General features: G+C 39.3%; 2 protein-coding genes across 28 annotated transcripts in view; one reads left to right on the top strand and one right to left on the bottom strand.

Annotated features, from left to right (window-relative positions):
• The window catches only part of POC5 (POC5 centriolar protein), a 37,089-nt gene extending 26,469 nt beyond the window's left edge, over nt 1–10,620 (top strand). For 9 of the 10 annotated variants that reach the window (XR_012413755.1, XR_012413754.1, XM_073993636.1 and 6 more), the window contains 2 exons: nt 6,693–6,869; nt 10,240–10,620. Coding sequence is in view for 8 of the 10 variants with exons in the window: in XM_073993636.1 (XP_073849737.1) it covers nt 6,693–6,869; nt 10,240–10,383 (321 nt within the window). In the remaining 2 variants the exon portion in view is untranslated. Of the gene's footprint in view, nt 1–6,692; nt 6,870–7,349; nt 9,650–10,239 lie in introns of those variants that run through there. The other variant, XM_065546389.2, reaches the window with a different exon arrangement.
• A 2,385-nt stretch (nt 10,621–13,005) lies between these two features.
• ANKDD1B (ankyrin repeat and death domain containing 1B) overlaps nt 13,006–27,793 on the bottom strand; it is a 53,607-nt gene continuing 38,819 nt past the window's right edge. For 16 of the 18 annotated variants that reach the window (XM_005557188.4, XM_045393880.2, XM_045393881.2 and 13 more), the window contains 5 exons: nt 25,498–25,596; nt 21,416–21,511; nt 17,891–18,092; nt 15,467–15,598; nt 13,006–13,871 (listed from right to left, as the gene is read on the bottom strand). In XM_005557188.4, coding sequence (XP_005557245.1) covers nt 13,810–13,871; nt 15,467–15,598; nt 17,891–18,092; nt 21,416–21,511; nt 25,498–25,596 — 591 coding nt within the window. In that variant the 3' untranslated portion in view covers nt 13,006–13,809. The remainder of the gene's footprint in view (nt 13,872–15,466; nt 15,599–17,890; nt 18,093–21,415; nt 21,512–25,497; nt 25,597–27,793) is intronic. The other 2 variants (XM_045393882.2, XM_045393877.2) reach the window with 2 other exon arrangements.

Below are 27,793 nucleotides of genomic sequence, written 5' to 3'. Positions count from 1 at the left end.
GTAGATTTAATTTGAGAAAGAGTTGATGACAGACTTTACGTTTGAAGAACACTAGTGGGTGTTTTCAAAGGTCTGGGAGGTTAATGCATGTTTAATTTTATATTTTCTATTCAGCCAACAGCTTTCCTTTTTTCTAAATGCAGATATATCACTAACACTGCTCTGTAGTAACTCCATCTTGATTGAGTTTTAATTTGTAATTTGGAATTGGAATGGAGATAGGAACAGTGTTTCCTAGAATCAGTCAGCTACTATTAGAGAAGTGCCAAGAGGATAGTGTTAAATGGGGATGGAAGATTTGTGTGAGAACTTGCCTGAAGTGAAATTGATCAAGCTGTTAATATGGTAAGAGGCCGGGCATGTTGGCTCACACCTGTAATCCCAGTACTTTGAGAGGCTAAGGTGAAAGGTTTGCTTGAGGCCAGAAGTTTGAGACCAGACTGGGCAATATAGCGAGACCTCATCTTTACAAAAAGGTAGAAAATTAGGCATGGTGCTGTGCACTTGTACTCCCAGCTGCTCAGGAGGCTGAGGCAAGAGGATCGCTTGAGCCCAAGAGTTCAAGGTTACTATGAGTTATGACTGCACCACTGCACTCCAGCCTGGGCAACGAGCGAGACCCTGTCTCTAAAAATATTTTTTTTAACTGGAGTTTCAGATGAAGCACATTGTGGCTGTAACTCCTTAGCCTCCTGCTGTTAAACTTGTATTCTACAAACCCTGTTTCTCAAGAAAGGGCGGAGTACAGATACAAGCCAAACTTATTAGACTCACGTGTGCAGAGCTAGCAGAGATCAGTTATTTATGTACGTATGTGTGTGTGTATGTATGTATGTATTTATTTTTAAAAAGCCAGGCACGGTGGCTCACGCCTGTAATCCCAACACTTTGGGAGGCCGAGGAGGGTGGATCACGAGGTCAGGAGTTCAAGACCAGCCTTCCCAAGATGATGAAATCCTGTCTCTACTAAAAATACAAAAAATTAGACAGGCATGGTGGTGGGCGCCTATAATCCCAGCTACTTGGGCGGCTGAGGCATAGAATTGCTTGAGCCAGGGAGGCAGAGGTTGCAGTGAGCCAAGATCATGCCACTGCACTCCAGCCTGGGCGACAGAGCGAGACTGTCTCAAAAAACAAAACAAAACACTGTTAATTTCTCTCCCGCTGTGGTGTGGGTCTGGCATAAAGGCATGTATAGTTTTACAAAGCTCCTGAGATGATTCTGATTTGCTTGTCTTCCTCTTCTCCCCAACTCCTAACCACTTACATAAGAGGCAAGAAGAGGGAAAGTTTTAGGTCTTAAAGTTCCCTTGGCTGGCCATTAGAAGGAGCCATTGCTCTGGACGGCTGTCTGTAGCTAAAGGAGGTATTGAGACAGACAAGTAGTCACCTTTAGTATTCTACCAGATTTGAATTTTTACCTTTCAAGAGCTACTAACTTTGGCAGAGAATACATTGAGATCACTTATTTACCAAATATTGACACAAAGAGGTTGAAGAATAGCACATGGCTAAGAGAAATTTGTGTGGGGGAGCTTTGACTTAGAAATAAGACACTGGCCGAGCGTAGTGGCTCACGCCTGCAATCCCAGCACCCTGGGAGGTGGAGGTATGTGGATCATGAGATCAGGAGATCGAGGCCATCCTGGCCAACATGGTGAAACCCTGTCGCTACAAAAATACAAAAAAACTAGCCGGGCTTGGTAGCCTGTGCCTGTAATCGGGAGGCTGAGGTGGAAGAATCACTTGAACCCTGGAGGCAGAGGTTGCAGTGAGCCGAGATCGTGCCACTGCACTCCAGCCTGGGTGATGGAGCAAGACTCAGTCTCAAAAGAAAAAAAAAAATAAAACACTAAAATTCAAATCTGACATATTTTTCAGATGTGTTTGTTTTCCATGATTACACATTTTGAAGTGTGATCCTGCACAGATGACCTCATTTAAACATTCATTCACTGTGTTTATGTTCTGGTTTCTCATTCATCTTGCATATGCAGTTAACACATGCAGAGCTAGATTTTTCAAAATTCTCTTCCTAAAATGTGACTTCATGGGTACATCTGCGTTTATATGTAAACCTGAATATGTATGGGAAGAACTGAGTGAATGAGTTTGCTTAGCACCCTTTTTGTTGCTAACTTTTTGAATAATCTGGTCAGGAGATAGTGTTGAAGTCGTTGAAACCTGAAAACCATAATATTCTGTAGACAGCCCTTCCCCATCTGCCCCACCCCACTATATCCACTTCTTCAAAAACAGGTACACACTCCATTTCAGTCATATAAGTAAGTGGCCTTTAGGGCCAGGGAGAAAAAGAGAATCACAATTAAATCTCTAAGTATAGTCTTAGTTTTCTTCCTTCCTTATGTAATTAAAATACTCAGATTCACCTCAAATATGTGTTTTTGTTTTTAAAAGAAACTTAATAACAAAACTAGGAATAAATCCAGTAAGTAGTTGACTAACTTACTGTGAAACCGTCGTCATTGGGAATAGGAAAAGAAGAGAGAGATTTGCAATCCTGGCTTGGTTATCTTTCTTTTCATTTTAATGACAGAGGCTTCGTATAAACATTCAAAATTTGTTTCAATTTTTCTTGGTATTTCCAGTAGCTAAAAAGAGCTAGGTGTAGAAAGTACAGAGAATTGGCAAACAAATAACTGGAGAAAGGAAGATTACGACGCTAATAAAGTAATATCTTTGTATTTAAAATGATTTTCTTGAATGCAGACATCCTCAGTATGTTAAAGACAATAGCAGAATTTCATGGTGAAAACCATTTTTTAAAAAAGGCTAGACAGTTATACAAGCAAGCATATTGCAGTTCATAAAGTTGAACAGTAGATGGCATTTTATTCTTTTTCTAACTCCAATTGGAATAATTGAGGGGAAATATTTTTCCTTGAATTTTAAAGCTGTTTGGTAAAGACCTTTAGTAAAGTTTCTCTTCCAACTTTCCTCTTCATTCGAACAGAAAGTGAAAGGGTGTCATTAGGGAGTTAGTACTGCTTTCTCCATTTTATCAATGAAGAAATTGAGACTTAGAGAGTATGCAGCTTCCCTAGGGACACAGTTAGTAACTGAGTTGGAATTCAGACTTTGACAATCTGATTTAGACCTCTTAGTCTTAAGCAATAATCTATACTGTCTCATTGTCAGATATTAAGGTGTAAATACTGTTTTTAATGTCATTTCCTTTTTTTTTTTTTTTTTTTTTTTTTTTTGAGACGGAGCCTCACCCTGTTACCCAGGCTGGAGTGCAGTGGCGCGATCTTGGCTCACTGCAAGCTCCGCCTCCTGGGTTCCCGCCGTTCTCCTGGCTCAGCCTCCGGAGTAGCTGGGACTACAGGCGCCCGCCACCACACCCGGCTAATTGTTTGTATTTTTAGTAGATACGGGGTTTCACCGTGTTAGCCAAGATGGTCTCGATCTCCTGACCTCGTGATCCGCCCGCCTCAGCCTCCCAAAGTACTGGCATTACAGGCGTGAGTCACTGCGCCTGGCCTGTCATTTTCTTTTTTTCTTACTCCTTTCAATTTTGTTGCTTATGTTGATGTGGCTTAAAATGCTAGAATTTTTATTTTTATAGCATTTTTTAAAGTCGGCTGATAAATTTAATGAACTCCAACATGATTGGTACCAGTAAGCGGTCATTTAATTTGCAGAGAATGATACATATCTAATACATTATTGTATCTTAAAACATAAATATGTATTAATTTACTAGTTTTTAATGTGGAGCCAGATTGAATGTGGGGGTCAAAGATTGTAATTTTCATCTTTTTTTTAATATAAACTACACCCAATATATTTTCTGTGTTCTCCAGTTACAGTTTCTGTAAAGCATGAACCTAACAAAACTTCCCGAACAATCTGATTATAGAATCCTTCTAGGTTTTTCTTTCCTCCCCCTGATTTAGTAGCAACTTTTTTCTAATAATTTATCTTTATGAATTATTTCTAAAATGTTCTTATACATTTTCAAAACTTTTTTATCAATTTACACAATTTTTAATACCTTAAATAAACATTAACAAGTACAAATGGCAAACCATCTGAAAACAAGCAGCCGACAGTAAACATGCATTTAAGACAACTTCTGTTTAATTCAAATGAGCGCGTAGAGATTTCTTTTAGAAGTCATTTTATTTACAGGAGTATATATTTTCAAATTACTGAAGGCATTCTAAAGCAATTCTGAGCTGAGTTGAATGAAATTTATCATCTATGAGCAATTTTCCCACTACTCTAATTTTCTTTAGTCCCGATTTCTCTAGTCTTTCATTCACACCTGAAGCTCCAGGAGAGAATCACGGCTACTGAGAGGACACCCCTCAAGTGTGATTGGGCAGGAGGAAAGTTACAAACTCAGTTGTACTTCATTTTCCACATTTTGGCAAAGAATATTCCTGCCAGCAATTAGTTTTGTATTTTAAAATAGCATTTAAGCATCTTTAGGAGTTTGTAAAATATTTTTTGTCCCTTATTGTAATAAGTAATAAGATAAAGTTCCCCTCAGGCCAGAAGCATGAATTTAGTCCACAAAAACATATTTGTAAATATTTTTAAATCTGAGATTTTTAGTTTATCAAATTCATAAGATCCATAGAAGTTTATGGTTTAAAAAGCCAAATCATTTTTACAAGGACTGTAGTGAGAAACAGTCTTCTAAATCCCTCTCCCTAACTCTGTCAGCTATTTCTTCTGTTTCCATTTTTTCCTAAATAATATGTCTATATCATTATTTCTACATTTCTTAATTTCAAATATCTGTTAACTTATTACAGATAAAAAGGACTTGGCCTCCTTATGCCACCTTATTCCTTCTCTCTCTCTTCACTTTCCTCATCCTCCCTGTATGTAAATATTTAGTTACAGATATTCCAATTTCAGATTAAATCATTTATGATGACTAATATAGCTAAGCCATGAATGTATACTATGACTACATTTCCTTTCTGGTATAATGTTTTGTTTTAGAATTAATTGCTTCATTTTTATCTTCGGTTTTCTCTCCAACTGTAGTGAATTATTTCCGAACTCTCCAGGGATTACGGAACCCTACTGAATGCTGTTTTCCGTAGGGTCTTCCAAAAACATCAATACTCCGTCTTTTTAATTATCCCCGAGACATCTCTCCTGAAGCCCACTCTCTTCCCATTTCAATGTATAGCTGTGACTATGTGTAGCTAGGTGCAGAATCTAGCTACACACAGAATATGGAGAATCACAGATGAACTATAATAATCGGGAAAACATTGATACTTAATAAATGCCTTTGGAAAAACTGTTTAGAGAAAAAATGAATTTAGATTAATACTTCACACTGAAATTTCAAATGTTTTAATAAGTTAAGCCAAAATAAGTAAATGTTGTGAGAGTATAACTACCTCAGCTGTCCAAAGCTGATTTTGGTTTCATCATGGAAGCAAGAGGAAATTAATGACAGGATTAACCACAACTTAAAAAAATGGATGTGCATTGAAGATTAAGACAAATAAATGAAATGAGGAAATTGTTTACACTTTTAGATAAGTATCTATAATTATTAAATGAGTTTACTATTCATCAGGAACTATTTTTAAAAATTTAAATATTAATATCCTTTCAATTCTTAGCAAATAAGATGGATAGTTGACAAAATGGAATACAAATATGAAACATTAATAAGGAACCACAAATTGAATAGTAGATTTCACCTCAGACTTAAACGAGCAGGTGTGTAATTGATTGACAGTGCAAAAATAGTCCACTTATGTGTTATTCTTGCTGTAAATATTTTTCTGGAGTATCATCCAGCAGTAAGCAACAAAAGCTATAAAAGCTGATAATACTTTTTGATATGATCGTTCCATTGTTTGCAATATATTATACAGAAGTAACTAAAAAGAGGATTTTTCTTTTGCAAAATGTGCTAAATGTAATAGAAAAAGAAAGACAAAGTAGTTCGTTGGTATAAAAACCATCTCATTAAGAACTATAGCAGGTCTCTGTATTACCTCATGAAAAAAATATATTGATAAAATGAGATGGAAAAAAGGCAGAACACAGAAACATATGTGTAATGATAATATTAATTATGCTTAAGGATGAAAAAGTCCATAAAACAGATTAATGGTTGCCGGGGCTTAAGGATGGTTGGGGAAGGAACGGAGAGATGGGTATGACTGTCAAGAGTGGCCCGAGGGAGATCTTCGTGGTGATGAGTATTCTGTATCTTGATTGAGTGATAGTTAATGGGAACTTAGGTGATAAAATGACAGAGATCTATATACAGGCATTATGTCATGTTGAGCTTCCTGGTTTTGACTTTGTTATATTCTGATTATGTCAGATGTAACCATGGCAAGAAACTGGGTAAAGAGCACACAGTACTTTTCAATATGATCCCTGTGTCTTCCTGTAAATCTATCATTATTTCAAAATAAAAAGTTGATGTTTTAAGTTTCTAAAATCTTATAAAATTGTTGGCATACTCAGGTTAAAGGGATATTTTGGGGTGTTCGGTTTTGTGCTTTGCATTTTGTCTTGTGATTTTGTTTGATTTTTTCCATGTTAAAGTTGGTTGAACGTACAATTATTTTAAGTGCCTGTGTGTTTTCTTCGTAATTTATGGAATCAAATTAATAGAAGTTTTGCTGTGGATTTTCTGCCACCTCATTACTTCTTTTATTTTTTTTTTTTCTTCTTAGTATGTGCCAAGAGTTGTAACCTCTGCACAACAGAAAGCAGGAAGAACTATTACAGCCCGGATCACAGGAAGATGTGATTTTGCTTCAAAAAATAGAATTAGCAGCGGTTTAGCTATAATGGGAGTTTCTCCTCCCATGAGCTCAGTTGTTGTGGAAAAACATCATCCAGTCACAGTGGTGAGTCCACATTTGATGACCTTTTGTCAAAAAGTCTTTTTCCTGAGAGTTCACAGACTAGTAAACACTTACATAACATGTTGAGAAGATAAGAATTTATGATGACTGGTACTTGTTCTGCCTTTTCCTGATACAGTTTTTTTGTTTGTTTGTTTGTTTTTATACTTGTATTTCTCCAACCTGCTATAAATCTACCTTTCTGCTGTTGGGAAATTAATTTCAGAAACATCGTTTCTTCCAAACTGTAAAAATTATAAAATACTAAAAGTAATCCAGTGTGTTTGTGGTCAAAAGAGTAAAATATGTAAAGGATTTATTATCCGTTTAAAAAGAGACAAAAATTTTTCACTCACTGGTTCAAACAATTCTCCTGCCTCAGCCTCCCGAGTGGGTGGGATTACAGGTGCCCGCCACCACAGCCAGCTAATTTCAGGGACTGATTTTAAAAGAGAATGCCCACTCTTTCCTTGCCTAACGCAGCCATGGCTCGTGGTCCCAAGAAGCATCTGAAGCGGGTAGCAGCTCCAAAGCATTGGATACTGGATAAATTGAGTGGTGTGTTTGCTCCTCGTCCATCCACCGGTCCCCACAAGTTGAGTGTCTCCCCCTCATCATTTTCCTAAGGAACAGACTTAAGTATGCCCTGACAGGAGATGAAGTAAAAAAGATTTGCATGCAGCGGTTCATTAAGATCAATGGCAAGGTCCGAACTGATATAACCCAGCCTGCTGGATTCATGGATGTCATCAGCATTGACAAGACGGGAGAGAATTTCTGTCTGATCTGACACCAAGGGTCGCTTTGCTGTACATCGTATTACACCTGAGGAGGCCAAGTACAAGTTATGCAGAGTGAGAAAGATCTTTGTGGGCACAAAAGGAATCCCTCATCTGGTGACTCATGATGCCTGCACCATCCGCTACCCCGATCCCCTCATCAAGGTGAATGATACCATTCAGATTGATTTGGAGGCTGGCAAGATTACTGATTTCGTCAAGTTCGACACTGGTAACCTGTGTATGGTGACTGGAGGTGCTAACCTGGGAAGAACTGGTGTGACCACCAACAGAGAGAGGCACCCTGGATCTTTTGACGTTGTTCACATGAAAGATGCCAATGGCAACAGCTTTGCCACTCGACTTTCCAACATTTTTGTTATTGGCAAGGGCAACAAACCATGGATTTCTCTTCCCCGAGGAAAGGGTATCCGCCTCACCATTGCTGAAGGGAGAGACAAAAGACTGGCAGCCAAACAGAGCAGTGGGTGAAATGGGTCCCTGGGTGACATGTCAGACCTTTGTACGTAATTAAAAATATTGTGGCAGAGAAAAAAAAAAAGAGAGAGAGAATGCCCTCTATGAATTCTCAGCATTGGACAACATTCCTATGTACTTACTAAGTATTAGCAAAAACAAAAGTACGTGGAATGATTTTAAATCCTTTTTTCCTGAGTACTAGCTGGTCACTAGATGATTAAATGAAGACAAGCTGGATTGATTTGAACTGAACTTCAGGTGAAGTGGGACCTTAGCGAGGTGGAATGCTGGAGATAGAAGCACCAAGTCCAGAGAGACACATGGAGATGACGGAGGATTTATTTTAGGATTATCTTAGGTTTCATGTTTCATAAGTTGGACAGACTCTGAAAGTTCATAGAAGACTTTTCTATATATTTTTGAATATGGAAGACAAGTTACCAAAAATGAGAAGAAATGAATGCATTTCTGTTTTTTCAGATGTAGAAAATGTATAGAGATGGTGAGAGACTGTCTATTTGTGAGGTAAAGGCGTAAAGAGAGCACATACGTGTTTATTTTTTATTAGACAACCTTTTGTAATAATAAGAATTCATATTTTACAGAAGACAAAGAACTAAACATTTAGAACCCTTGTTTTTGATACTTATCTCCCATGCTGCCCTCCCTTTATTCAGTACGTGCATTCCTTCCCCACTAACTGCATATGAATCGGATAGCCATCAGCTTCCTGGATTATGTGACAGACACAGTGGCAGTCATCTGTACTGTATTTCTTTTTACCCTGGGAGTCAAGATCTAAATCTACCAGAAATGGTTTTTACTAAAAAACCAAGGATGCGATTTGTGACACCGTAGCCTCTTCTGCTGGACAATTGCATGCTTCTAGGGCCACTTCGTTCTCTGTCATATTTTGTGTATCATAATTTCAGTGGCTTCTTTTATTTCTACAGTTCCTCTTGCCCATCCTCCCCAAAGAGAAAGCCTTTTTAGTAGGCTCAGATTAGGTGACTGGCAACTAAAATTTCCTATCTGTTGCAAGAGTATCTCTTATTTATAATGGTTATCCAGTTATTTATATACAAAGAAACATTTTTATAAGATACTTTAAGAAAAGAGGTTATTTTTCTTTAAAAAGGAGTTCTGTTCTTTTTAAAACAGAATCTGACAGGATCTTGTGTTTTTAAGAGGTGTCATTCTTTTTTTTAAGCAAAAACTACAGTTTGGAGTTTTTTAAATACATAGTGAATGTTTTGACCAAATATGTATAGTTTTACTTAAAGTATTTTAACGATGAGTTTTCTAAGTGGAAGATCCTAATAGAAATTGGCACGTCCTAGTCAGTGGCATGGACTAATAACTTACCTTGATAACAAATCCCACTGCTGGCTACTAAGAAGCTTTATCGGGTTTAATAGGGAAAAGCCTTGTACTGATACATATTGTTCATATGTTTACATGTAATGTGTACTTGTATACATAGTGTGTACTTACATGTATTACATGCATATTATATGTGTGGACTGAGTCGCGTGTGTCCTGACTAATGATTCAGTGCTCATGTCTGAGGTGTTCCTTTGAGCTCCGAGGTGATGTGCATAAAACTTTTAGTCTGCTCCCAGGTGAACCAGGTTAAATATGAGGGCTCTGGTTTAAAGAAAGGACCAGACTGCATCCTGAGGGCTTCCCTCTGCCCCTGGGATTGGTTTCCACAGTCAAGTAGAGAGAAGGAAGTTGGATCGAATGAGGGGAGGGCTCAAGGCTGACCCCTCTTCCAATTACCACAGTTTCTGTCTATATACAAAGCCTCTGTACACATTACAAGATTCCACTGGGCCCTGTTGGAGGAATGGCTCCCATGGCTTTCTTAATGATCTTTGTGGATATAGCTCTGATATTACATTGTGGGTGTTGAACATGTCAGTCAGGCTGGGTAGGGGTTCCTTACAGAGAAGGGCCTCGTCTAATTTAACAGCTGCTTCACTCCCTCATTGCTTCTTTCTACTGGATCTTAACAGATGTTTGTTGGGTTAAATTATAGATGATAGATGATGAAATGATACATAGTATACATAATTTTGTGGTATTATTAAAGCAGATTTTTGTCTTTTCAGCAAACCATTCCTCAAGCAACTGCAGCAAAATATCCCCGGACCATTCATCCTGAAAGTAGTACCTCAGCTTCCAGATCACTTGGAACCAGATCAGCTCACACCCCGTCTCTCACAAGCGTTCAGTCCATAAAAGTGGTTGACTAAAGTGAATATGTCCATAGTGGGGTCTTTTAATCCCTCTGGTCTTACCAAGGGTTAGAAGTCTTTTGTTTTTAACTTTTTCATATTGTTAGAACATCATGGATACATCACGTTCATCTGTTCAAAATTAACAAGAGACTTTTTCAAACTCTACCATGCTTTGTAACTATATGTAGAAATTATTTTAATGTTATTTTTTATTTAAGCAATTAAGTAAAACTTTTTTAAATTAAAAAAAAACTGGATTTTATTTTTTTAATATGTTTAGCCTGTTGCTGATTACATCATCAAAGTATATAAATTTATTTTCACTATTTATAAAACACTAAATTATTTCCAATATTACACAGCTGTAATTCACTCAAAGTGTTGAGAGGGAACCTTACTAAAAACAAAGTATTAGAACTAGTAGAAACTAGGATATTTTTATTTTTATTTTAAAAAGTTAAAGACCAAGTGTAATAATGATTTTTTTTTTTTTTAATTTTTTTGAGACAGAGTCTTGCTCTGTCGCCCAGGTTGGAGTGCAGTGGTGTGACCTCGGTTCACTGCCTCCTCCTCCCATGTTCAAGCGATTCTCCTGCCCCCGCCTCCCGAGTATCTGGGATTCCAAGTGCCAGCCACCAAGCCTGGCTAATTTTTGTATCTTTTTTAGTAGAGACGAGGTTTCATCATGTTGGCCGGGCTGGTCCCGAATTCCTGACCTCAAGTGATCCACCCGCCTTAGCCTCCCAAAGTGCTGGGATTACAGGCGTGAGCCACCACTCCCGGCCCCAGGTTTTTTGTGGCTTTAGCGTGTTAGTCTTCATTTTTCCAGGACTCTAACAGTTGAAAATAGACGGAAATGGCAACATCTATGCATCATTTTTTAATGCCAAAAGGGAAAACATTTGTAATACTAGCACTAGAGTTACAGAAGTGTTAGAAATGTCTTGTTAGAATGATCCTGTTTCTGGTTTTCTTTCTCACCTTATTTGAAACTCTGCAGCACTGAACCTACCTTGTTCTCCCTGAACATCTAAACACTGTTCTGTGGTGGTGTGGCCCTGTGCAACTCAGCAAACCTAGGCCTGGGCAGAAATTTTTCAATGGCTGTCCAGTACAAAGAAACCATCTGGGCAGAACTGATTTTGGTGAACAAGACTTGGCTTCTAATGGTTTTATTGCTGACTGATTGTGTGGACCAGACAATTTAAATGAATATCTGGATCCTCATCTGTGAAATAAGCGTAAAATCTACCTACTATTTCACAAGTACTTATGGAATACATAAAAATAAACAGGTTCTAAAGAGTCTGTCTAGGACCTCAATTTCCATATCTTTAACTGAGTGGATGGACTTAATCATCTGAAGCCTCTTCTAATTTGAATATAAGTTCTCTTACACTAATTTTTATTATGGGAAATAGGTTTTCTTACTGCCTCACATTGTTCACAGGACATCAGCGAATAAGTGTGACATAGGCAAATAGAATCCCATTTCCTAATGGGGCCCGCTAAGGCCTTTCTGAATTATTATCAGGCTGTTTCTTAAAGGGTATTAGATATTTACACAACACTTGTTCTGGATTCTGGCCCAGCTACCCTTGTGGTAAACAGCTCCACCCCTCATGGGCTTCAGCAAGCTTTTCATGAACATAAACCACCAGCACCTCATCTCGCGCCCTTTGCGTGTGCTTGCTCTTCCTGGGCTTCTCCGTTCACTCCCAGTTGAGTCAGGAGAGTGCAGGCTCCACTGGGGAGCCCACTCATGCAGCACAGAATTAATACTTGGCATTGTGGTAAACAGACCAATTCTCCCTTCCTCTTCCCCTGTATGAATTGTCCTGAAATGCATTAGTATATTATGTCTCTCAGAATAGAGTAGCTCGAGATTAAATAATCAACTATACCTGTACCGAGTGATGGCCACTTAGGTAATTCACTTTGTTCTCACTCTCCCTCCTTCCGTGGACAACTCGCCTTTTTCCTCCACTCCTGCTTCCCCGGATGCACACTTCTGTAAAAGTTGTTGCACACAAACTTCGGTCTTAGTCAAGCTCTACTTTTTGAGGATCTAGACTACAACCAGGAATGGTTTTCAGTATCCAAGCCAAAACAATATGGACAAACTAAAGTGAATATTATGAATGTGTGATTAAGAATATTATAAACATCTTTTTAAGCTTTAAGCTCTAGAAATGTATGTTGTCTAAAGCACCAAGCAATTAGTGTTGGCCTAAGTTAACATAAATTCAACAATTAAACATTTTACACAGTTATAGTATGTATTCATATTTGTTTCTTTTTGCATAAAGAGGTTACTCCAATCTGGTGGGGAGCAGTGATAAAGAGAGGTCAGTGGAAACTGGCCATACTGAAGAACAGATGGGACAAGACTTCTCAATACGTTTTTGAAAAATGTTTTGGAATCATATGAATCTATTACCTGTTTTAAAAATTCGTAAGATTAAGTGGGCCACTTATAATCAGTATGAGACAAAGACATAAAACTATAAATTCATGACAGAATAACTGGATTGAAATTGCTTATGGTTTTATTATGTGCCTTGTAAATTTAGAGTCAGAATCCGAAAATGGAGAGTCTTAAATTCCAATGAATAGGTGCACATAAACCGACACAAATTGATACTCGATTTTACATTTATTTCACAACTCTCAGATTACAAAAATAATGCATGTTCATTGTGAAAAAAATTGAATGTACCCAAAAGTACAAAGAAAATTATCATCAGTAATTACATCACCACAAGATTAAAAAAAAAAATTGGTGTACATACTTCTGGTCTTTCCTAAGTAATATATTACACATTATGTGTGATTTAAAGTCAACAATGACTATAAATTTCCAAACCCAGTTTCTCTTACTGAAAGAGAAATAACAGTTGATTTCCATACTGTGGGCATGAGGCTAGGCATTTCACAGGCATTTTCCCTTCATCTCTACTCCAACCCTGTGGATTAAATAGACATTTGTCCCAGTTTATAGAGAAGGAAACTGAAGATCTAAGAACTTAAACAACATTAACATGCCCAAAGGTTCACATCTAATAAGTGGCAAAACCAAGTTCAAAACTATATTCGTCTATTGTAAAAACCGTTGGTTTTTTACTGTACCATGATGCTGCTCCCATGAATTTTTAGAAAAAAACATGACATACAAAACCCTCCTAGATTATCTTATTACATGTGTTACATCAAATGACAGAAATGGGAAAATGATATATAACTTGCCCTCAGCAAAAAAACTGTATTTGGCTTTTTAGAGGTTGAAAAGTATCATGGTATTACTCTTCTTTCACCTGTTACAGTAGCCTGTCACCACCATCATCATAGTTGAAAATCAGTGCTACTGCTAGGAGAAATTTATGGCATTAAAAGAACTGAATGCTGAGTGGAAGATCATGTAAATACAATTTCTTTGGGCATTTATGAAACTACACATTTCTTGGAGTTTAAGTCAGTTTTGCTTTTGAAATGACGAGTCTTTTCTGGAAAAAAATAAGATAACATTGATTAATACCTAACGTTTTTAAAGCACTTATTGTCTACTAGGCACTATTGTTCATTAAATCCCACAACAGCCCTTTGAAGTAAACATTTTTATTTTCTTTCCTAGTTAATAAATGAGAAGGTTGTCACAGGGAGGTCATAGAACTTGCTCAAGATTTACAAGCAGTCAGCTTTGGAGTTCAAGAGTGAGCTCACACAGCCTTGCGTCAGAATACATACCCTTAGCCAGTTCAGTGGACTGCATCTGTGTCTTCTCTGAGAGTTCTTATGGAACCTCTTTCATAGGAAGAATACATTTAACCCTTTTCCCTTTTAGAAAAAAAGTGCAGCTCACTGCCAGCGCTTCTTTAATTTTACATAAACACACTCTTTGAGGCTGAAGCAAATCTGACTGATTTTCAATGTGAAAAACAAATATAAAAACTGTTCTTGGAGTTATTTCTAAACAGAACTAACATCAGAATAGTCTGAATCATCCGAATCGTCAATTTCCGAAAAATCGGATTCACTGAATGAATCTTTGGCCAACAATTGTTTGAGAACGACGTCAACATCACATGTAGGAATGCTACATTTTCTAGGACTTGACATTTTCAACCATCAAGAATTTCCATATTTTGTAAATGGAAATATCACTACTAAAAACAGAATGCTGTAAGTAGAATGATGTATTTTGTTTCCAAAGTCGATATACTAGAGCAATGCAAAAATAATAATAAAAGCAAGATAATTCATGGCAAAGTTTTCTCGGGGTAAATGCTGCAAGCACCGCTGGCGAATATTCTCGGGGCCAATGGGAACAGGGTTAAAGTTGAGGGAACAACTCCAATATTATGAGATGGTGTGATGGAAGGTAGGTATCCACACACTGTTCCTTGTACCTACTACTGCTAGAAACTGTTGGATCAGTCGGTGTTCACTCATTTATCTTCTTGCTCCAGGTAAAACTGCTTCAGTGAAAATAATGGCAGATGTTCCTGTTTTTTGCTTGAATGCTTGTTATTATATGAGAGTTATAACACCTCCTAATTTATTGATAAGCTCTTAAAGGATCTTTCCTGACAAGATGGTCAGTGATTTCGGCCGAGTGATTTTTAGCAATAACCACAGGTGGCAAAGTAATAGCCTGTCTGCTCTTTTTGTTCCACCTAGAGATAACATTTTCAAATACACTAACCTGCAGTTTCTCAACTGGGGTAAAATGGCATTTTGAGCAAGACAACTCTTAGTTGTGGAGAACAATCTTGTAACTGTATGGGATGGTTTAGCACTTCTTCCCCGCCCCACCCGCCCCCACCACACATATGCATAAACAGAAACACTCCCACACTTTTTCAAATGCCGAGTAGGGGGATGACACAGAACTGCCCGGCTAAGGAACCAGTATTGACTGGGTCATTCCCCATAGGAGAAGCTGCTGACAGCTTACAAGCCCCTTCCATAGTTCCATACTCCATGTGAGCCACAGCTAACACCACCCTGGGACTGCAGCTGGTCAGGATGGTGTTTCTGTAGACTGCTTTCTGACATTTTAAGGGAGAAAGAATTTCTGTTTGTTGAAATTGTCACCTACCAGCTAGTTTTGGGAAACCTGCGTGTACCAGCTCTTCATACAGGTGCTTGGCCGGATCAGCCTGAGTCATCAGGGTCCCATGTAGCCAGATAAGCAGAGCCCTGTGGCCATGTTCACGGAAGCTTTCATTTCCTGTGCCAAGCACAAGAGGTCCGAGGTAAAACACCACGAGCTGCTATCTCTTCCCATTGTGATCTCGGTTCCAACTAAACTTTCTGAATGACTGTGGTTGCACATGTCTGTTCCTCTTCGAAAAAAGCCCTTCCAGTTGCCCTCGCTGTGCTGCTTTATGATGACCAGCGTTTGCATTCCCTCCAACTCTTGGCTCGCACCTACTGTGCTTGGCACACACCCAAAGGAATGTACAAGAGAGAGGACAGCTGTGGTGCCTGCCCAGTGGTAACAATTTTAATGAGATGTGCAACTTCTCATAGACCAATGCTCCTCAAACTCCCAGTGCTTATTTCACCTGGGTATCTTACTAAAATGCACGTTCGGATTCAGTAGGTCTGGGGTAAGAATCCATGCATCTAACAAACTCCCGGGTGCTGCTGCCACTGCTGCTCCATATTCCCCACTCTGAGCAGCAAGCACGCACCATTCATTCTGCCACTCCAGTTTCAAGAAAGCTACTCTGAGGGAAGTTTGCATCCCTGGGCCAGGATTATGCATTTGACAAATACTCACTGGATATCTCAGCCTGGACAGGTGTTGGGGGAAGTACTGGGATAGGGAGCCACAAAGCCACTGTGGTTCCCAACAGGATGTCACTACAGGCTCCTTGCTCTGAGAAACAGTGTGCAGGAGCAGACATGCTGTGCAAAGGAAGGGCCTGAGCTCTGCAGGGGTGAGGGAGAAGTTCACTGGACAGACTGTTACAGAGAGGCAGGCTTTTCAGGGAGAGGGAACTACATGCTTACAGAATGTACTCCTGGACAAGTCCTCTGTTCCTTTCCTAATCTTGCTCTTGACAAACTAATTTGTCTAAAATACCATCATGAGTCTTGTTACTCCTCTGCTCAAAAGCCCACAAACTCCCCATTGCCGGTAACCTTACCCTGAATATAAGGGTACATTACAATATAATGTACCCTGGACATTTACAATATAATTGAATTGTAAATGTCATTGTTATTGTGCCAACTAGATTATAAACTCCATCAAACATGCATGGCTTAGAGAGCTGATGTATCTGTCCCTCATCCAGCAGAGAAACACTCCAGGCCCTCCATAAAGGTTCCATCGAAACACTTTAAAATCTCCCTTGTCCTGCTGGCAAGTACTCTGAAGATAACACTGTATTTTCCAGTCATCTCTTTTGGTCAAGATAGAGTTCCAGGAGGCAACTCAATTTTCCTAAAGACTTCACACAACACTATAAGCCTAACTAATGACAAAAAAGAAATCTCAACAATAAAAAAAAATTTTCTAGTTAGAAACTAGTATTTAATGTTTTCAATATATTATCATCTATTTTTCACATGAAAATGAATCCTAAGAATGTGCAATACGAAGTCTCATATACTTGTATGTGGTATAAATAGTGTGTGCTCACAGGCTGTGCTTCTGCTATCCCCAGTTCCCAGCAATCCCTGGTACAAATCGACCCCTGAGCAAGGACACCTTCTCGTCTTAGGATGTCCATGAGAGGGCTGTGCTCTGAATAAAACACTTTGCCAAGAAACGTGTTTGCTTCATTGTTTTCAAAGCTAATTAGTTGATTAATGCCAAGTAAACTTTCTATGTTTCCTAGGTTTTCGTCTAACTACAAAAAAGCAAAATTAAGGAATCTAGCTGACCTGACCTCACTAATTCTGACAGTTTGAGTCCACCTGAAATGATTCCATTGCTTGGAATCATCTAGCCAAGAAAGCCCTCTAAGTCTATATTCCCCGTGTCTCTCATGGGACAGCCAAGTCTCCCCTAAGGCAGCGTCCTACGAGAACCCTTTCTCTCCCACCCACCTGGTTTAAGGAATTCCTCTTTCTGGAGCGCGGATTTCAACAGTGAGTCTATTGATTACAGAATAAACCCATTCACCCCAGGACAGTCTCAAGGAACATAGAAATCAGACTGGCTTCCCACTGACACACCAACTGTTAAATCCTTGCTTCCTTAAGTGACTGTCCAGTTGGGAACCTTAATTTCTCTCTAAGCTAAATGCCACATGTTTGATATGGCTCAATAAATATAATCATCCCTTGCAAACTTCAGTTTACTGCAGACCATGCACATTCACTTTCTGCAAATCTTAACACCCAAATCACTGGTATGGATTTAAGCTAGCTGCCCCTATTCCTGGGCCCCTCGAAGACTGCGGCTTATTGTGAGTGCCACGCACTTCCTTGGAAGACCCCACACCAGGAGGCACTGCTGTTCCTAACAGTGACTTCCTCCTGCCCACATCACCTGGTCCGTACTCACCTGACCACTGTGCCTCAATGGCTCTAATCTGGTCATCTGTAAAGTTCCACGAACGGGCCAGCCTCTGCCACTCATTGGCCTTCAGCTGATGGTAAGCCAGGCCCCAGAGGAGCGTGCGAATGTGTCTGGTCTCCAGACTGTGGTCTTGCTTGAATGTCAGAGGAAAGCCTGTTGATGGGTCCCCGATGCTCTCATGATGCTCCTAAAGTGAAAATAATTTATCAGAAGATTTCAGACATGTTCTACTTATTACCTTATTTCAGAGTATATATGTTTTTCATACATAACTAGTAAGGTGGTCACTGAGACTATGTTTTCAATGCCATCTGTCACTGGATCATTTTTTTTTTTTTTTTTTGACATCCAAAATGGAAACAAATGCTTGAAATTAAAAGCTTGGGTACCGTCTGTCTGACACAGGAAATGTGAGGGATTTTGCCTATTGTGTCCCATGCTGCTTAGAACAGAGAATGAGAACAGAGAGGCTGTCTTGGGAAAGGATGTGTCACAACAACAAAACCATCTTTAATGGCCTTTGTTTGAACCCACACCCCCTTTTCTTCTTTTGGGTATTTGATGTTCTCATATCGAAGCTTCGGTGAGCCCAGATTGGCTGTATCCTTAATAAGACCCCATAGATGGTCCCTCATTCATCCTGCTCTCTGGTGAGCATGAGGAGAGCAAACTAGGAGCCTAGCTCAGGGTGGGGCTTGGGGAAGAGGTGACCCAGGGGGTGGAGAGGACAGGAGTGGACGTCATTTAAAGTCACTGCAGCCAGACTCAGCCCAACAGCGCTATGCCTAGGTTGGCAAGGTTCCTTTTGTCCCTTCAGCAGAATCCACCAGAGTCCTGCAGAATCAAACCACAAACACTGGAGAAAATCACTGAGTGAAAGCAGGCAGCGCCGCTTCCTAGAACTGTATGTTGTGCTTATGCCAGTAGGTCTCCAGGTTATCCTCCTGCAGAAGGTTGCAGATCAGTTAAGGACGCGTAGGACACGCGGCCCACCAAGAAGTCTGGGACTTCCTACTTACCTCTCCTTTTTCATGTATAGTGACTTCTATTTTTGTCTTTCACTTAAATAGAGGTGTATCTTAATGAAAATGTTCTTAACAACAAGATGGGAATCAAGGCTGGGGCAGGAAATGAACCAAAAGTGTCTAGGACCCTGGGTTTCAACACTGATGAGAAGAACTTGATGGGCCCCCACCATGGATCCTTCACAGCATCAGCAACCTCCTCCAGGAAGCTCAACAAGGGAAGCACAATAAGCTCCTCCTGGGAAGCTTGGCCAAGAAGGGCAAAATCTTCCTCTAGTATCTGAACTTTGTGTATAGAAGTTGGAAGAGGAATGGGAGGTGTGAACTACCCATAATTGTTTTAGGGACTGTAAAAAGCAGGGTCTTCTCCAACCCAACCTCAGCTTTACTTCCACAGTGCCTAGCTCCCAGGAATTCCAAAAGAAGTAAGGTTGAGGATGGGGAGATCCAACAAACTTGGGAGCTGCAGCCCACTTCACTTTGTCCTTCTCTCCTCATTCCATCTCCTGAAACAATGATGAATCCAACAAGAACAAAAGCCTAAATGTCACAAGGGAAAGGGAAGAACACAAAATGCTTCTGCATTTATCTTTGTGCGATAACATTTTTAGTTCTTCAAGAAACTTACATGGTTTGTGCATTTCAGGATTGGATTGTGTGGTCCCTTAGGCTTCCATTGAAAAGGGCAGGAGATTTGGAAAGTCTAGGTCTTTTTCAGCAGCCAGTGAAAGCATTAAATAGCTTGCCTGCCAAAGCACTGAACTATTTGCAGGAATAACATGAGCCAGAACTGGTGGAAATTAAAATAACATAAGTCAGGTTTTAGGAAGCTCCCATTTGCCTCTGAACCACTGAATTCAATGATGGATGATTGGGTGGTTAGGTTAAAGGATAAACAAATATAAGAGAGGAATTTAAATCATATCTTTAATCCTTTCACTAGGAACCATTTTATATTAGCCAAGGATATAAACTTGTTCAATGAACAAAGATAATTTAAAATAATAAATGCATTTGGTTAAAAAAATGTTTAAAGATACATCTTAAAAAACCAGTATTTCTCCCACTCCAGACCCCAGGATCCCAATTGTCACCAGAGTTAACAACTCTTACCATTTCTGGGGGTTTCCTTTAGCTATACTCATGTATTATGTATGGTTTTCAAAGTATACCTACCTCTTATGTCTTAAAGATTCATTAGGAAAGAGGGCGTATTCATTTGGTGGGAAAGTAATTTATTCTCATCTACCCAAAATAATTTTTAAAAAGCTATCAGGAATTAAAAATAGAACCAATGAATATTTCTATTTCCAAAGAAAATGTGAAAGCAAGTTAAAGAGAAAGAGAAAAGATGGAACTTGGTAAAGTTGTCTTCAATAAAATACAATGGTAATTTAAGAAATTGAGCCTGAGGATATAGGAAAAGAGGAAGAGGTAAAGGGAGGAGATGGAAGAACGTAGAATATGATGAATGGGAGAGAAGAAACAGAGAGTTCCAATTGTTAAAATTTAAAAAAAAAAAGTTTTACAAGCAAAGCACCTTTTTTTCTGTTTTGTTTTACAGGCAAGAAAAGTTGCAAGGAGGATGGTGTGACCTTTAAAAGAATCCATATATATCAAGACTACCAAGCTAATTAAACAGGATTGTGAGAGAGAAGGAGATGAGTAAATGCTTTTTGCTTTAAGGATTTAAGGGAAATTTCCCAGGACTGGCCAGGTGGACAGCAATCCACGTTCGTAGAAATTCAGGGTGGGCCTCAAGTGATTAGGGCCTGAATTCTGGAGCTAACACATTGGGCCAGGGGTAGCCATGCAGCCTAGAATGGAAACAACACATCAGTAGAATGGAAACCACACATCACTGTAAGTCAAGAATGGTGCCTGGCAGTGCCATTCTTGCCTGAGGGCATAGAGTTGAATCTTGCAGGGGAGGGCAGTCTATTGAGAAGCTGCATGGGTAGCAGATATCAGAGAAAATAAAAATAAAAGAACAGCAAAAAGAATGACTTACAGACAAGTTTTTTTGCGTTCTTAGATGAATAAGGTTTTCGTGACTCTCACAGAATACTTGAGTGCCCGAAAGCACGCACAGGGGTGTGTTGAAAACTGCCGAGCCACAGAAAGGAGTTTTTTAAACCACTCATTCGTGCTTCTGGGAATAGCTCATGGCCAGACTCTGGACAGAGGGCACAACCAGGGCGTCACCCATCAGGGCTCACACGCTAGGTCCATTAGAGCCAGCCTGGACAATGCCCCTTGGCCCTAGTGAACTCTACGCACTCAGTTCTGACGTCTGATGTCAGCAAAGGAAGAGGCAGATGTTCATTCCGTGAATGGGGCAGAACAAGACAGAAGGGAGAGTTATAATTGTACTGACCAGGACTCTGCTCATTAGAGCAAAGAATGGCACAGACCCTGCACTGCCCCTCAAGAAGAAGAGTGTTGCCAGGAGAGCCCCTGCTGTGCTGGGATCGGCCTTCCTTACCTCTCTCCAGGCGTAGTATCTCTCTGCTTTAATGAGCATGTCCACCACAAGGCTATGGTTGCTCCTGGAGGCCACAGCCAGGGCAGTCTTTCCTTGCTAAAATTAAAAAAGAAAAAAAATTCAGGTGGTATGTCCTAGTGATTAGGAGCTCTAGTTTTGGAACAAGGGGGCCTGGGTTCAAATCTTGATTCTACCAGCCCATGCTGGGTAAATTTAGGCCAGTCCTTTGCTTCTTTGGGTCTTTATAACTACCCCATAGTGGAGTGGTCAGGGGTAAATGTGATAATGCATATAAAGCCTTTAGAACATGTGCTACCCTGAACATTTCCTAGCCTCGTTTGCAGTTAGATATGTGACCTAAGTTCTGGCCAACAGTCTTTAGATAGAAGTGGGACATGCAACTTTTGGGAAGTATCTTTAAACAGAAGAGGGATGAACGGCATTTTCCTTCTTCTCTTCTCCCTCCTGAGTGGAATGCTGACATGATGGCAGGAGCCTGAACAGCCACTTTAGACCAGGAAGTAGAAGTCACGTTTTGAGGAGCATTCAGTAATAAGACAGAAAATGGCTGGATCTTATTAAGAATAATATCAATAATGGCAACGCTGGTAATTCATAGGTCAATGGACCCCTATCTAAAATTTTTTCTATTACACCATACTGCCTCCAACCAAACGTGAGAGGTTTGAATCTTAAAAATGGAATGATCAACAAGCGCTGTTCTGGACATAATTTTGAGAATGAACTGCCTGGAGCCCACATGGTATTTTAGACAAATTACAAAAAGGTACACTTTTCTCAAGATGGACAGAGCTCAAAGCCAGGGCATAGAGATTTGCAAGCAGAATCCTCTGGATTTCATCAAGTGCACCACTTCTACATCTAAACATTTTACCCTGAGCAAAGGATGCTCGTTCTCATTTCCTTTTCAAATGCCCCATGAAGAATTTGCTCAGAAAACAATGAAAATTAATAGTCAGAAAAGACCCAAGAAGTTCCAATCTCAGGAACCCTTATGCTTCCAGAAATATATCCCAAGTATTATCTTACATGGTTAGATATTCGCAATGAGTGCAATTCCCACCAATATAAATGATTTGGTTCATAGTCTAGGCGCTAAGACCCAGGCGAGCAGGAAAATTAGGGCTGAAAGTAATCAGCCTCTAATCAAAAGAGAAAGTAATGAAATTAGGAAGAACTGCATTTTGCAGGCATTTAGCAAGCCTCTAATTGTATGCTGTCTACATTCTGGCTTGTAAAGCCATTTGAATCACCATAATTAGCCTGCTTTGAGCAGGCAGCATTCTGAGAGCCAGAGTTTCCAAGTTCATAGGAAAATTTTCCTAGGGAATATATGCTGGAGTGAAAATCCAAACACTTCTGCCCTTAGGGGTTGGGAGGTAGCATGGATAGAAGGTTCTCTGAGAGCTTTTTGACACCTCAGGCCAAGAGGACAAGCAGAGAACAAGCTGCTGGGAAAGTCAAATTTATACCAAACTTTGGTTCCTTATTTCCTAACCAGACCCTAACATGGTCCTAGAAACACTTTTCTTTGGCAAAAATGAAAATAAAAATAAATTGTGGGAGCCAATAGAAAAGATATTTTTTAATCATTAATTAACTACGTATTGGGTGCCAACTATGTGCCAGACCTTGAAAAGAAAGGAGAAGAAGGGAAATCTGGGAAAATCAAATTATGAGGCCCAGTAAACTGTGAGTTCTTGTTTTGAAAACAAAGTCAAATGGTAGCATTGACTGTTTACTGGAATATCTAGTCCACTAAGCACCGGGGACCCCAATGTAAATCCCTGCCCAATGGTATAGATTTTGTACCCACAGAATGGCTCTGGGTGTATTAAGTATTCATGAAAAACTAAAATAAATTACAAAACAACAGCATTAGAAAATATTACTGCTAAATATTAAACCAAGTTAACCAGGTACAACTGGTGAAAGTGGTGGAATTCCACACAAGTGATAACATTATGGGTTTGTGTTTTCCTTCCTTAAGCTTTTCTATGTGTTCTAAATTGTCCACAGTGGGCTTGTGTTACTTTTTTTTTTTTTGAGGCGGAGTTTTGCTCTTTTGCCCAGACTGGAGGGCATTGGCACGATATCGGCTCACTGCAACCTCTGCCTTCAGGTTTCAGGTGATTCTTCTGTCTCAGCCCCCCCGTGTAGCTGTGATTACAGGCGCCCAACACCACGCCTGGCTGATTTTTGTATTTTTAGTAGAGATGCGATTTCACCATGTTGGTCAAACTCCTGACCTCGTGATGTGCCCGCCTTGACCTCCCAAACTGCTGGGATTACAGGAGTGAGCCACTGCGCCCAGCCAGCCTGTGTTACTTTTATGATCAGAAAAAAAAAAAAATCTAATTTTAGAAACTGACACACAGAGAAAAGTAATATAACATATAACTACTTTAGATCTTACACATGTAAAATGGATGATTCTGAACTAGAGTAGGGTGGATTCAGGCTTGCACTGTGAATTAGGGAGGTGCTGGCTATTGAACTATGTGGGTAAAAATGAGGAAGGGAAAACTGCAAGTTTCGGAAGCAGTCATCTTTGCTGACAGTTGTAGCAAAGCACCAGATGGCAGAGCAGCCACTACTTGGGTTTGAAGCCAGCTCTGCCTCTTACTATGTGTGTGACCCAATGTCATCAGAATCTGTCCAATCTACTCTTGAAAACTGGAGTAATTTTGTCCACCTCACTGAGATGTGAGGATTGAAGTAATATGGCATGCATGAGTACCTGACAGGGCTGTATCCAGGGGCCTCCTGTATAACTTTCAGTAAAGCTGAAACCTAACACAGCTCTCTGACAACCCTCCGGAGGCTTAGCCTGCACTGTTGCACCACTTGAAAGAAACAAAATTGTCCTTCTTTAAAAACAAGTTTACTCAATAGCCAAAAGGTGGACACAACCCAAATGTCCATCAATGGATGAATGATTAAACAAAATGTGGTAGAGACATACAACGAAATGTTACTTAGCCTTAAAAAGAAATGAAATTCTGACACATGCTACAACATAGATAAACCTTGAAGACGCTACACTAAGTCAACTAAGCCAGTCACAAAAAGGCAAATACCATGTGATTCCACTTATATGAGATGCTTAGAGTGGTCAAATTCATAGAAACAGAAAGCAGAATGGTGGTTCCCAGGGGCTGGGAGAAGGAAGAAATGGCCAGTTATTGAACAAGCATAAAGTTTCACTTTTGCAAGATGAAAAGTTTTGGAGACCAGTTGCATAACAATGTGAACATACTTAACCATACTGAACTATATACTTAAAAATGGTTAAGACAGTGTTTATGTATGTGTATTTTACCACAAATTTTTTAATTAAAAAAAAAATTTAGACATATGTAAAGTCATTCATTGCAACTCTGTTTATAAGAGCAAAACCTTAGAAACAACTTATATGTCAGTCAATTGAGGACTAGTTGAACAAGTTGTGATATGTCTGTGCCATGCTATACAATGCAGCTCAAAAAAAAAAAAAATGAAGGAACTCTCTATGTACTAATATGCAAATATCTCCACTTAATAATGCTAAAAAAGCTAAATGCAGAACAGTATACTAGTTATAGGTAAGCCATCAGTGTCTAAAAAGGATAGAGGAAGGGAATAAGAGTACAATGTGTTTATGTTTGCTTGCATGTGCATAAAAAACTCTGGAAGGAACAGAAATAATTTATAATAACGGATACATATAGGCAGGGTGGTATGGTAACCAGACAAGTAGGAACAGGGGTGGGTGGGAAATTTTTACTGTTAAACCCTTACTAGTTATATTCTTTTATTTTTGGACCATATGAATCTATAATCTTTTCAAAAATTTAATAAAGAATTTGAATTTAAAAACACATATTTGTCATTCAAAGTAAAAATTCTTACTGACATAGCTCAACCAAAACTGGGATATTTTACTGACTATGAAGATACACGGTTTCTCCAGTTTGTGCCCATTTCACAAAAGATATTCCAATGCCTCTGCTCAAGGCTGAGAGCCAACGGGAAGGTCTTAGCAACCATCTCAGCTGAATGGATTAAGTCTATGCACTTACCTTGTCAACAGCCTTCAAGTCACAGCCTGCCTTCAGCAGGGTTTCCACCAGTTCCACATTTCCACAATCAGCAGCTACATGCAGAGGGGTTTGTTGCTTCTGCCATGAAATTAAGGAGGGGAACAAACTTGGACGGTGAAAAGACAAACGGAAAGTATAGCCATCCTATTTAGGCTCAAGGGAAAATACAGGTTGTACATTCTTTAATGGATACTGGGGCATTCATTGCAGTATTATTTTCAATAGTGAAAAACTGAAAGGAAATTACATGTTTAACAAGGAGACTCACTAGATAAATTATGATACATCTGTATATTGGAATAATAGGCAACCATTAAAAATTACTTTTTAAAAAATGATTTCAATATTAGGTACCTAAAGTAGTCGAATGTATAGAGACAGAAAGTAGAATGGTGGTTCCCAGGAGCTGGATGAGGAGGGAAGTCACTGTTTAATAGATATAAAATTTCAGTTTGAGAAGATGAAAAATGTTCTGGAGATGGATGGTGGTGATATTATACCAAAAGAATGTAATTAATGCTGCTGAACTGTACACTTAAGACGGTTAAAATGGTGGATTTTGTTATGCGTATTTTACTACAATAAAAATGATTTCAAAGATTTTTTGAAAATAAAAAATGCTTTTGATATAATGTTTGAAACTTCAGGAAATGATACTATCTAGTTGAGCTTGATTTAATTAAAACTACATATAGAGAAAGAGAAGAAAATACAGTACAGAAAAATGCTAATGCTAAGGTCTAGATGAAGGGATTAGAGTTTATTTTATTGCCTTCCGAATGCATTTCTCTGTTCTCTAAATTTTCTACATTATAATGTATAAAGGAGTTCAAGACTTCTAATTTCCTTCTGGAGTAATCATTTTCCTATTAAGATGATAAGAGTTTCAAAAGAAATATCCGAAATCCCAAGAAAATCACCCATCTTAACCTCTCACCAAAAGGAATGCAGTTGTGAAGAGATTTCTAAAATATTAGGGCAGAGAGGAGCCTTAGATGTGATCAGCCCAACTCCTTAACCAGAAAAGGGAAGCAGCTTCCCAGGGTCACAGAGCTGGGCAATAGCACGTGACCCACTACTCCTCCCACCAGAGCACAGGGCCAGTATGCTGGGGATATTACCAAAAAACATTTATTTATTTATATTTTTATTTTTTTCTGAGAGACAGTTGCTTACTCTGTCATTTAGACTGGAGTACAGTAGCATGATAGTAGCTCACTGTAACCTGGAACTCCTGGGCTCAAGCAATCCTCCCTTCTCAGTTTCCTGAGTAGCTGAGACTACAGGCCTACAGGCTCTACTAATTTTTTTTTTTTTTTTTTTTGTAGAGATGAAGTCTCGCTATGTTGCCCAGGTTGGTTTCAAACCTGGCCTCAGGTGATCCTCCTATCTTGGCCATCCAAAGTGTTGGGATTACAGGTGTGACCCAAAACACCTGGCCTCCAAAAAGCCTTTTTTTTTTCTTCTTGAGATGGAGTCTCACTCTGTCGCCCAGGCTGGAGTGCAGTGGTGCGATCTCAGCTCACTGCAACCTCCACCTCCTGAGTTCAAGCGATTCTTCTGCCTCAGTCTCCCAAGTAGCTGGGATTACAGGCACCCAGCTAATCTTTTGTATTTTTAGTAGAGACAGGGTTTCACTATGTTGGCCAGGCTTGTCTCAAACTCCTGATCTCGTGATCCACCCGCCTCAGCCTCCCAAAGTGCTGGGATTACAGGCGTGAGCCACCGCACCTCGCCCCAAAAAGCATTTCTTAAAGACTCACCTTCAAATGTCAATGTGTCTAGGTGTTTGTCATTGAAGACATTACACTTATACTGACACGCCTACCAAAGATCTCTACCGACATGGAACAAAGGTGAAAATGGAATGTATCAAATCCAACAACACCCATTTTAACAATAATGCTACAAGTCTGGAAGGCAGGAAATGCACTAAAACATTAACAAGAGTTATCTTTCTTTGCTGGGTACTTCAAACACATTAAGTCTTTTTAGCTTTTTAAAAAATTTTACATACATATTTTACATTTAAAATATAAAATTTCCTATTTTTTATGCTTATTCTTGGCCTAATAAAAAATTAAAATGATGAAGTCTGGTTCTGTAAAAGGATAGCAAGCCTAACAAACACTCCTTCCCTAGAGTACCTCTAGCCAGTTCTGTCAAAACCAGTATCACATGTGAGCACAAGGCTCTGTGTATTTAGCAAAGATTTTGCCCATTGGGAAAGATTTTAGATATTAACATAGTTGAATACATAAGCATATTTAATAAC

Source organism: Macaca fascicularis, chromosome 6 (genome assembly GCF_037993035.2).
Source record: "Macaca fascicularis isolate 582-1 chromosome 6, T2T-MFA8v1.1".
NCBI classification, from domain to species: Eukaryota; Metazoa; Chordata; class Mammalia; order Primates; family Cercopithecidae; genus Macaca; species Macaca fascicularis.
This window is presented reverse-complemented; position numbering and strand designations above follow the sequence as displayed.